The sequence below is a fragment of the Polistes fuscatus genome, unplaced genomic scaffold (assembly GCF_010416935.1).
Source record: "Polistes fuscatus isolate 324 unplaced genomic scaffold, CU_Pfus_HIC Scaffold15, whole genome shotgun sequence".
In the NCBI taxonomy this organism is placed as follows: domain Eukaryota; kingdom Metazoa; phylum Arthropoda; class Insecta; order Hymenoptera; family Vespidae; genus Polistes; species Polistes fuscatus.
This window is the reverse complement of record NW_025113053.1, coordinates 1134669-1146758: the sequence shown is the minus strand read 5'-3', so window position 1 is coordinate 1146758 and position 12090 is coordinate 1134669. Positions and strand designations below refer to the sequence as shown.

General features: G+C 23.4%; 1 protein-coding gene across 1 annotated transcript in view; it reads left to right on the top strand.

Moving 5' to 3' along the window:
- The window catches only part of LOC122514649 (cell division cycle 5-like protein), a 1752-nt gene extending 1689 nt beyond the window's left edge, over positions 1 to 63 (top strand). The window contains exon 2 of the mRNA XM_043631585.1: positions 32 to 63. Within this exon, the coding sequence (XP_043487520.1) occupies positions 32 to 63 (32 nt within the window). The remainder of the gene's footprint in view (positions 1 to 31) is intronic.
- The last annotated feature ends 12027 nt before the right edge of the window (positions 64 to 12090 follow it).

Genomic DNA, 12090 nt, shown 5'->3' with positions numbered 1-12090 from the left:
ATCGAATGTATTGTATTATTTTATTTCTTAGATGCACATGTAAATTCCTCACCGCGTAATTAATAATGATTAGAATAGTCAATTAATTGAGTGGAGAGGTGTGTTTCACAGATAACGTTTCTTTCGTATACATGATAATGGCTAATATTCCCAATCGTTTTAGAACGAAAATTTCCAGTAAACTATAAAAATCTTTGAGTTACGGTTAACTCTCGGGAAGCGACTTCTTTTTTTTGGTCGGTAATATTGGTTTCAAAACCATGTACAAAGTACTTCTTTTTTTTAGACACCCTATGTATTTTAAATAATTTTGCTTAAAATCATGTTTTTAGGCATTAAAAGAGCTTTAAAATGGCTAATCTAAAACATTTTGAAATAAGTTAGTCTTTGAGTAATTAAAATTTATGTGTAAGCTTCTTTCTTTTTTTTTTTAAAGAAACCTATAAGTTTTAAATACTTAAGCTTAGCATAAGATTTTAGAGCATTTAATGAGCTTTAAAATGACAATATTAAAACATTTTTAAATTTGCTTGTTATCGAGTAATTGAAGTTTTTGTGTACAGATTCTTTCTTTTTTTTTTAATCTCTATATATTTTAAATACTTAAGTTTTAAATCAGGTTGTAAAGCATTAAAAGAGCTTTAAAATGACCATGTTACAACATTTTAGAATTTGTTAGTTTTCGGGATATTAAAGTTTTTGTGTACAAAGTACTTCCTTTTTTTTTGACACCCTATGTATTTTAAATAATTTTGCTTAAAATCATGTTATTGGCATTAAAAGAGCTTTAAAATGGCAATTTTAAAACATTTTAAAATAAGTTAGTCTTTGAGAAATTATAATTTATGTTTACAGCTACTTTATATTTTTTTTTTAAAAACCTATAAGTTTTAAATACTTAAGTTTAGCATAAGATTTAAGAGCATGTAAAGAGCTTTAAAATGACAATAAAAAATTTATAAATTGCTTGTTATCGAGTAATTGAAGTTTTTGTGTACAGATTCCTTCTTTTTTTTTAAACTCTATATATTTTAAATACTTAAGTCTTAAATCAGGATGTAGAGCAATAAAAGAGCTTAAAAATGACCATGTTATACCATTTTAGAATTTGTTAGTTTTCGAGTTATTAAAAATTTTGTGTACAAATACTTCTTTTTTTTTAAATACTCTATATATTTTAAATACTTAAGTTTTAAATCAGTTTATAGAGCATTAAAAGAGCTTAAAAATGACCATGTTATACTATTTTAGAATTTGTTATTTTTGGAGTTATTAAAGTTTTTGAGTACAAAGTACTTCTTTTTTTTGACACCCTATGTATTTTAATAATTTTGCTTAAAATCATATTTTTTTCATCTAAAAGAGCTTAAAATGGCTATTTTAAAACATTTGAAATAGTTAGTCTTTGGGAAATTATGATATATGTGTAATCTTCTTCTTTTTTTTTTAAAAAAACCTATAAGTTTAAATACTTAAGTTTAGCATAAAGTAGAGCATTTAATGAGCTTTAAAATGACAATATAAAACATTTTTAAAATGCTTGTTATCGAGTATTTGAAGTTTTGTGCACAGATTCCTTCTTTTTTCTTAAACTATACATTTTAAATACTTAAGTCTTAAATCAGGATGTAGAGCAATAAAAGTGCTTAAAAATGACCATGTTATACCATTTTAGAATTTGTTAGTTTTCGAGTTATTAAAAATTTAGTGTACAAATACTTCTTTTTTTTAAAAACTCATATATTTTAAATACTTAAGTTTTTAATCGGGTTGTAGAGCTTAAAAGAGCATAAAAATGACAGTCTTATACCATTTTAGAATATGTTAGTTTCGCGTTATTAAAGTTGTTGAGACAAAGTACTCTTTTTTTTGAAACCCTATGTATTTTCAATTTTTGCCTTAAAATCATGTTTTTTGGCATTAAGAGCTTTAAAATGGCACTTTTAAAAACATTTGAAAATAAGTTAGTCTTTGAGAACTTATAATTTATGTTTCAGCTACTTTATATTTTTTTTAACAACAACCTATAAGTTTTAAACTACTTAAGTTTACCTATAGAATTTTAGAGCATTTAAACAGCTTAAGAATGTCAGTATTGAAAACATTTTTAAAATTGCTTGTTATCGAGTAATTGAAGTTATTGTGCNTTTGAAATTAGTTATTCTTCGAGAAATTAAAGTTATGTGTACACATCTTTTTTTTTAGAAAACCTGTAAGTTTTAAATATTTAGGTTTTAAAGCTGTTGTAGAGCATTAAAAGAGCTTTAAAATAACCATGTTATAACATTTTAAAATTTGTTAGTTTTCGAGTAATTAAATTTTTTGTGTTCAGATTCCTTCTTTTTTTTATAAAACCCTTATATTTTAAATACTTAAGTTTTAAATCAGGTTGTAGAGCATTAAAAGAGCTTTTAACTGACAATTTTATAACATTTTAGAATTTATTAGTTTTCGAGTTATTAAAGTTTTTGTGTAAAAAGTACTTCTTTTATTTTTAGGTACCCTATGTATTTTAAATACTTTTGCTCAACATCATGTTGTTGGTGTTGAAAAGAGCTTTAAAATAGCTATTTTAAGAAATTTTGAAATAAGTTATTCTTAAGAATTAAAGTTTAAGTGTACAGCATATTCCTTTTTTTAGAAAACCTATAAGTTTCAAATATTTAGGTTTAAATCTGGTTGTAGAGCATTAAAAGAGCTTTTAAATGACCATGTTATAACATTTTACAATTTGGTAATTTTTCGAGTTATTAAAGTTTTTGTGTAAAAAGTACTTTTTTTATTTTTAGGTACCCTATGTATTTTAAATACTTTTGCTCAACATCATGTTGTTGGGTGAAGAAAGCTTTAAAATAGCTATTTTAAAACATTTTGAAATAGGTTATTCTTCGAGAAATTAAAGTTTAAGTGTACAGCATCTTTTTTTTTTTTAGAAAACCTATAAGTTTTAAATATTTAAGTTTTAAATCTGGTTGTAGAGCATTAAAAAATCTTTAAAATGACCATGTTAAAACATTTTATAATTTATTAGTTTTCGAGTTATTAAAGTTTTTTTGTACAAATTACTTCTTTTTTTTATGACACCATATGTTTTTTAAATACTTCACCTTAACATCAAGATGTTAGGCATTAAAAAGCTTTTAAATAACAGTGTTATAACATTTTATAATTTATTAGTTTTCGAGTTATTAAAGTTTATGTGTACAAAGTACTTCTTTTATGTTTAGACACCCTATGTAATTAAAATACTTTTGCTAAACATCATGTTGTTGGGTATTAAAAGAGTTTTAAAGTAGCTATTTTAAAACATATTGAAATTAGTTATTCTTCGAGAAATTAAAGTTTATGTGTACAGCATCTTTTTTTTTAGAAAACCTATAAGTTTTAAATATTTAGGTTTTAAATCTGGTTGTAGAGCATTAAAAGAGCTTTTAAATGACCATGTTATAACATTTTAAATTTGTTAGTTTTCGAGTAATTAAATTTTTTTTGTTCAGATTCCTTCTTTTTTTATAAAAACCCTGTATTTTAAATACTTAAGTTTTTAATCTGGTTGTAGAGCATTAAAAGAGCTTTTAAATGAAAATGTTATAAAATTTACAATTTTTAATTTTCGAGTTATTAAAGTTTTTGTATACAATGTACTTCTTTTTTTTTAGATACCCTAGTAGTTAAATACTTTTGCTTAACATCATATGTTGTTCATTAAAAGTGCTTTTAAAATAGATATTTTTAACATTTTTAAAAAGTTTGTTTCCGAGAAATTAAAGTTATGTGTACAGAAACTTCCGTTTTTTTTTAAAACCTAAAAGTTTTAAATACTTAAGTTAAAATCGGTTGTAGAGCATTAAAAGAGCTTTAAAATAAACATGTTTATATCGTTTTAAAATTTGTTAGTTTTCGAGTAATTAATGTTTTTGTGTTCAGATTCTTCTTCTTTTTAAAAAACCCTATAGATTTTTAAATACTTAATGTTTTAAATCAGGTTGTAGTGAATTAAAAGAGCTTTTAACTGACAATTTTATACTTTCAGAATTTATTAGTTGTTGAGAGGTTATTAAAGTTTTTTGTATAGAAAGTACTACTTTTTTTAGAACACTATGTATGTTAAATACTATGCTCAACATCATGGTTTCTGGGCATGAAAAGAGCGTTTAAAATAGCTATTTTAAAACATTTTGAAATTAGTTATTCTTCGAGAAATTAAAGTTTAAGTGTACAGCATCTTTCTTTTTTTTTTTGAAAACCTATAGGTTTTAAATATTTGAGTTTTTAATCTGGTTGTAGAGCATTAAAAGAGCTTTAAACTTACCATGTTATAACATTTTAAAATTTGTTAGTTTTCGAGTAATTAAATTTTTTTTGTTCAGATTCCTTCTTTTTTTATAAAAAACCCTTATATTTCAAATAACTTAAGTTTTAAATCAGGTTTCAGAGCATTAAAAGAGCTTTTAACTGACTATTTATAACATTTTAGAATTTATTAGTTTTCGAGTAATTAAAGTTATTGTGTAAAAAGTACTTCTTTTATTTTTAGGTACCCTATGTATTTCAAATACTTTTGCTCAACATCATGTTGTGGGGTCTTAAAAGAGCTTTAAAATAGCTATTTTAAGACATTTTGAAATAAGTTATTCTTCTAGAAATTAAAGTTTAAGTGTACAGCATCTTCCTTTTTTTTTAGAAAACCTATAAGTTCTTAATATTAAGGTTTTAAATCTGGGTTGTAGAGCATTAAAAGAGCTTTTAACTGACAATTTATAACATTTTAGAATTTATTAGTTTTCGAGTTATGAAGGTTTTTGTATACAATGTACTTCTTTTTTTTTAGATACCCTATGTATTTTAAATACTTTTGCTTAACATCATATTGTTGTTCATTAAAAGTGCTTTAAAATAGATATTTTAAAACATTTTAAAAAAGTTAGTTTTCGAGAAATTAAAGTTTATGTGTACAGAAACTTTCCTTTTTTTTTAGAAAACCTAAAAGTTTTAAATACTTAAGTTTTAAATCTGGTTGTAGAACATTAAAAGAGCTTTAAAATTAACATGTTATAACGTTTTAAAATTTGTTAATTTTCGAGTTATTAAAGTTTTTGTGTACAAAGTACTTCTTTTTTTTTAGACACCATATGTATTTTAAATACTTTTGCTCAACATCATGTTTTTGGGCATGAAAAGAGCTTTAAAATAGCTATTTAAAACATTTTGAAATAAGTTATTCTTCGAGTAATTAAAGTTTAAGTGTACAGCATCCTTTTTTTTTTAAGAAAACCTATAAGTTTTAAATATTTAGGTTTTAAATCTGGTTGTAGAGCATTAAAAGAGCTTTAAAATTACCATGTTATAACATTTTAAAATTTGTTAGTTTTCGAGTAATTAAAGTTTTTGTGTTCAGATTCCTTCTTTTTTTTATAAAAACCCTTTATATTTTAAATACTTAAGTTTTAAATCATATTGTAGAGCATTAAAAGAGCTTTTAACAGACATTTTATAACATTTTAGAATATATTAGCTTTCAAGTTATTTAAGTTTTTGTGTAAAAAGTACTTCTTTTATTTTTAGGTACCCTATGTATTTTAAATACTTTTGCTCAACATCATGTTGTTGGGTTGAAAAGAGCTTTAAAATAGCTATTTTAAGACATTTTGAAATAAGTTATTCTTCTAGAAATTAAAGTTTATGTGTACAGAACTTCCTTTTTTTTTAGAAAACCTATAAGTTTTAAATATTTGGTTTTAAATCTGGTTGTAGAGCATTAAAAGAGCTTTTAAATGACCATGTTATAACATTTTACAATTTGGTATTTTTCGAGTTATTAAAGTTTTTGTATACAAAGTACTACTTTTTTTAGACACCCTATGTATTTAAAAATACTTTTGCTCAACATCATGTTTTTGGGCATGAAAAGAGCTTTAAAATAGCTATTTTAAAACATTTTGAAATTAGTTATTCTTCGAGAATTAAAGTTTATGTTTACAGCATCTTTTTTTTTAGAAAACCTATAAGTTTTAAATATTTAGGTTTTAAATCTGGTTGTAGAACATTAAAAGAGCTTTAAAATAACCATGTTATAACATTTTAAAATTTGTTAGTTTTCGAGTAAATAAATTTTTTGTGTTCAGAATCCTTCTTTTTTTATAAAAACCCTTTATATTTTAAATACTTAAGTTTTAAATCAGGTTGTAGAGCATTAAAAGAGCTTTTAACTGACAATGTTATAACATTTTAGAATTTATTAGTTTTCGAGTTATTAAAGTTTTTGTATACAAAGTACTACTTTTTTTTAGACACCCTATGTATTTAAATACTTTTGCTCAACATCATGTTTTTGGGCATGAAAAGAGCTTTAAAATAGCTATTTTAAAACATTTTAAAATTAGTTATTCTTCGAGAAATTAAAGTTTATGTGTACAGCATCTTTTTTTTTAGAAACCTGTAAGTTTTAAATATTTAGATTTTAAAGCTGGTTGTAGAGCATTCAAAGCTTTAAAATAACCATGTTAATACATTTTATTTGTTAGTTTTCGAGTAATTTTTTTTTTTGTTCAGATTCCTTCTTTTTTTTTAAAAACCCTTTATTTTATAAATTCTTGTTCAGGTTGTAGCGCATTAAGCGTTTAACTGACAATTTTAACATTTTGATTTATTGTTTCCGCGTAATTTAAAGTTATTGTGTACAAAAGTACTTCTTTTATTTTAGGTACCCAGTATTTCAAATCCTTTTGCTCAACCATGTTGTTGGGTTGAAAGAGCTTTAAAAAGCTATTTTAAGACATTTTGAAATAAGTTATTCTTTAAGAAATTAAAAGTTAAAGTGTACAGCATATCCTTTTTTTAGAAAACCTATAAGTTTCAAATATTTAGGTTTTAAATCTGGTGTAGAGCATTAAAAAAGCTTTTAAATGACCATGTTATAACATTTTACAATTTGGTAATTTTCGAGTTATTAAAGTTTTTGTGTAAAAAGTACTTTTTTATTTTTAGGTACCCTATGTATTTTAATTACTTTTGCTCAACATCATGTTGTTGGGTTGAAAAGAGCTTTAAAATAGCTATTTTAAGACATTTTGAAATAAGTTATTCTTCAAGAAATTAAAGTTTAAGTGTACAGCATATTCCTTTTTTTTAGAAAACCTATAAGTTTCAAATATTTAGGTTTTAAATCTGGTTGTAGAGCATTAAAAGAGCTTTTAAATGACCATGTTATAACATTTTACAATTTGGTAATTTTCGAGTTATTAAAGTTTATGTGTAAAAAGTACTTTTTTTATTTTTAGGTACCCTATGTATTTTAAATACTTTTGCTCAACTTCATGTTGTTGGGTTGAAAAGAGCTTTAAAATAGCTATTTTAAGACATTTTGAAATAAGTAATTCTTCAAGAAATTAAAGTTTAAGTGTACTGCATATCCTTCTTTTTAAGAAAACCTATAAGTTTTAAATACTTAAGTTTTAAATCTGGTTGTAGAGCATTAAAAAATCTTTAAAATGACCATGTTATAACATTTTAGAATTTATTAGTTTTCGAGTTATTAAAGTTTTTGTATACAAAGTACTTCTTTTTTTTTAGATACCCTATGTATTTTAAATACTTTTGCTTAACATCATATTGTTGTTCATTAAAAGTGCTTTAAAATAGATATTTTAAAACATTTTTAAAAAGTTAGTTTTCGAGAAATTAAAGTTTATGTGTACAGAAACTTTCCTTTTTTTTTAGAAAACCTAAAAGTTTTAAATACTTAAGTTTTAAATCTGGTTGTAGAGCATTAAAAGAGCTTTAAAATAACATGTTATAACGTTTTAAAATTTGTTAGTTTTCGAGTAATTAAAGTTTTTGTGTTCAGATTCCTTCTTCTTTTTATAAAAACCCTATATATTTTAAATACTTAAGTTTTAAATCAGGTTGTAGAGAATTAAAAGAGCTTTTAACTGACAATTTTATAACATTTTAGAATTTATTAGTTTTAGAGTTATTAAAGTTTTTGTATACAAAGTACTACTTTTTTTTAGACACCCTATGTATTTTAAATACTTTTGCTCAACATCATGTTTTTGGGCATGAAAAGAGCTTTAAAATAGCTATTTTAAAACATTTTGAAATAGTTATTCTTCGAGAAATTAAAGTTTATGTGTACAGCATCTTTTTTTTTAGAAAACCTGTAAGTTTTAAATATTTAGGTTTTAAAGCTGGTTGTAGAGCATTAAAAGAGCTTTAAAATTACCATGTTATAACATTTTAAAATTTGTTAGTTTTCGAGTAATTAAATTTTTTTTGTTCAGATTCCTTCTTTTTTTTAAAAAAACCCTTTATATTTTAAATACTTAAGTTTTAAATCAGGTTGTAGAGCATTAAAAGAGCTTTTAACTGACAATTTTATAACATTTTAGAATTTATTAGTTTAGAGTTTATTAAGTTTTTGATACGAAGTAATACTTTTTTTTAGACACCCTATGTATTTTAAATACTTTTGCTCAACATCATGTTTTTGGGCATGAAAAGAGCTTTAAAATAGCTATTTTAAAACATTTTGAAATTAGTTATTCTTCGAGAAATTAAAGTTTATGTGTACAGCATCTTTTTTTTTTAGAAAACCTATAAGTTTTAAATATTTAATCTTTTAATCTGGTTGTAGAGCATTAAAAGAGCTTTAAAATGACCATGTTATAACATTTAAAATTTGTTAGTTTTCGAGTAATTAAAGTTTTTGTGTTCAGATTCCTTCTTTTTTTTATAAAAACCCTTTATATTTTAAATACTTAAGTTTAAAATCAGGTTGTAGAGCATTAAAAGAGCTTTTAAACTGACAATTTTAAACATTTTAGAATTTATTAGTTCCGAGTAATTAAAGTTATTGTGTAAAAAGTACTTCTTTTAGTTTTAGGTACCCTATGTATTCAAATACTTTTGCTCACATCATTTGTGGGGTTGAAAAGAGCTTTAAAATAGCTATTTAAGACATTTTGAAATAAGTTATTTTTTAAGAATTAAAGTTTAAAGTGTACAGCATATTCCTTTTTTTTAGAAAACCTATAAGTTCAAATATTAGGTTTTAAATCTGGTTTAGAGCATTAAAAAAGCTTTTAAATGACCGTTATAACATTTTACAATTTGGGTAATTTCGAGTTATTAAAGTTTTTGTGTAAAAAGTACTTTTTTATTTTAGGTACCCTATGTATTTTAAATTCTTTTGCTCAACATCATGGTTGTTGGGTTGAAAAGAGCTTTAAAATAGCTATTTTAAGACATTTGAAATAAGTTATGCTTCAAGAAATTAAAGTTTAAGTGTACAGCATATTCCTTTTTTTTAGAAAACCTTAGTTTCAAATATTTAGGTTTTAAATCTGTTGGTAGAGCATAAAAGAGCTGTTTAAATGACCATGTTATAACATGTTTACAATTTGGTAATTTTCGAGTTATTAAAGTTTTTGGTGTAAAAGTACTTTTTTTATTTTTAGGTACCCTATGTATTTTAAATACTTTTGCTCAACATCATGTTTGTTGGGTTGAAAAGAGCTTTAAAAAGTTATTTTAAGACATTTTGAAATAAGTTATTCTTCAAGAAATTAAAGTTTAAGTGTACAGCATATTCCTTTTTTTTAGAAACCTCTAAGTTTCAAATATTTAGGGTTTTAAACTGGTTGTAGAGCATTAAAAGAGCTGTTAAATGACCATGTTATAACATTTTACAATTTGGTATTTTCGAATTATTAAAGTTTTTGTATACAAAGTACTACGTTTTTTTTTAGGTACCCTATGTATTTTAAATACTTTTGCTCAACTTCATGTTGTTGGGTTGAAAAGAGCTTTAAATAGCTATTTTAAAACATGTTGGATAGGCTATTCTTCGAGAAATTAAGTTTAAGTGTACAGCATCTTTTTAATTTTGGAAAACCTATAGTTTTAAATACTTAAGTTTTAAATCTGGTTGTAGCGCATTAAAAAATCTTAAAAATGACAATGTTATAACATTTAGAATTATTAGTTTTCGAGTTATAAAGTTTATGTGTACAAAGTACTTCTTTTATTTTAGATACCCTATGTAATTTAAATACTTTTGCTTAACATCATATTGTTGTTCATTAAAAATGCTTTAAAAGATATTTAAAACATTTAAAAAAGTTAGTTTTCGAGAAATTAAAGTTTATGTGTACAGAAACTTTCCTTTTTTTTAGAAAACCTAAAAGTTTTAAATACTTAAGTTTTAAATCTGGTTGTAGAGCATTAAAAGAGCTTTAAAATAACATGTTATATACGTTTAAAATTTGTTAGTTTTGTCGAGTAATTAATGTTTTTGTGTTCAGATTCCTTCTCCTTTTTATAAAACCCTATATATTATAAACTTAAGTTTTTAAATCAGGTTGTAGAGAAAAAAGAGCTTTTAACTGACAATTTTTATAACTTTTTAGAATTTATTAGTTTTAGAGTTATTAAAGTTTTTGTATACGAAGTACTACTTTTTTTTAGACACCCTATGTATTTTAAATACTTTTGCTCAACATCATGTTTTTGGGCATGAAAAGAGCTTTAAAATAGCTATTTTAAAACATTTTGAAATAGTTATTCTTCGAGAAATTAAAGTTTATGTGTACAGCATCTTTTTTTTAGAAACCTGTAAGTTTTAAATATTTAGGTTTTAAAGCTAGTTGTAGAGCATTAAAAGAGCTTTAAAATTACCATGTTATAACATTTTAAAATTTGTTAGTTTTTCGAGTAATTAAATTTTTTTTTGTTCAGATTCCTTCTTTTTTTTATAAAACCCTTTTATTTTAAATACTAAAGTTTTAAATCAGGTTTTGTAGAGCATTAAAAGAGCTTTTAACTGACAATTTTATAACATTTTAGAATTTATTAGTTTCCGAGTAATTAAAGTTATTGTGTAAAAAGTACTTCTTTTATTTTTAGGTACCTATGTATTTCAAATACTTTTGCTCACATCATGTTGTTGGGTTGAAAGAGCTTTGAATAGCTATTTTAAAACATTTTGAAATAAGTTATTCTTCGAGTAATTAAAGTTTAAGTGTACAGCATCCTTTTTTTTAGAAAACCTATAAGTTTTAAATATTTAGGTTTTAATATGGTTGTAGAGCATTAAAAGAGCTTTTAAATGACCATGTTATAACATTTTACAATTTGTTAATTTTCGAGTTATTAAAGTTTTTGTGTACAAAGTACTTCTTTTTTTTTAGACACCCTATGTATTTTAAATACTTTTGCTTAACATCATGTTGTTGAGCATTAAAAGAGCTTTAGAATAAAATTTTAAAAAACTTCAAAATTAGTTAGTCTTTGAGAAATTAAAGTTTATTTGTACAGCTTCTTTTTTTTTCTAGAAAACCTATGTATATTAAAAACCTATCTTTAGCAATAGGTTGTTTAGCATTAAAAGAGCTTTAAAATTACTGCTTTAAAACGACAACTTTAAAATGACTGCGTTAAATTATTTTAAAATTTGTTAGTTTTCCAGTAATTAAAGTTTTTGTGTACAGATTCCTTCTTTTTTTTTAAAACCCTTTATATTTTAAAAACTTAAGTTTTAAATCAGGTTGTAAAATTAAAGAGCTTTTAACTGACAATTTTATAACATTTTAGAATTTATTAGTTTTCGAGTTATTAAAGTTTTGTTGTAAAAAGTACTTCTTTTTTTTTTAGGTACCCTATGTATTCTCAACTTCAACTAAACTTCACTAAAAGAGATTTAAAATGACCAGTTTATATATTTTAAAATTTGTTAGTTTCGAGTAATTTAAGTTTTTGTGTTCAGAATTCTCCTTTTTTTATAAAAACCCTATATATTTCAAATACATAAGTTTTAAATCATGTTGTAGAACATTAAAAGAGCTTTTAAATGACATGTTATAAAATTTCACAATTTGTTAATTTTCAAGTTATTAAAGTTTTTGTGTAAAAAGTACTTTTTTTTATTTTAGGTACCCTATGTATTTTAAATACTTTTGCTCAACTTCATGTTGTTGGGTTGAAAAGAGCTTAAAATAGCTATTTTTAAGACATTTTGAAATAAGTAATTCTTCAAGAAATTAAAGTTTAAGTGTACTGCATATCCTTTTTTTAGAAAACCTATAAGTTTAA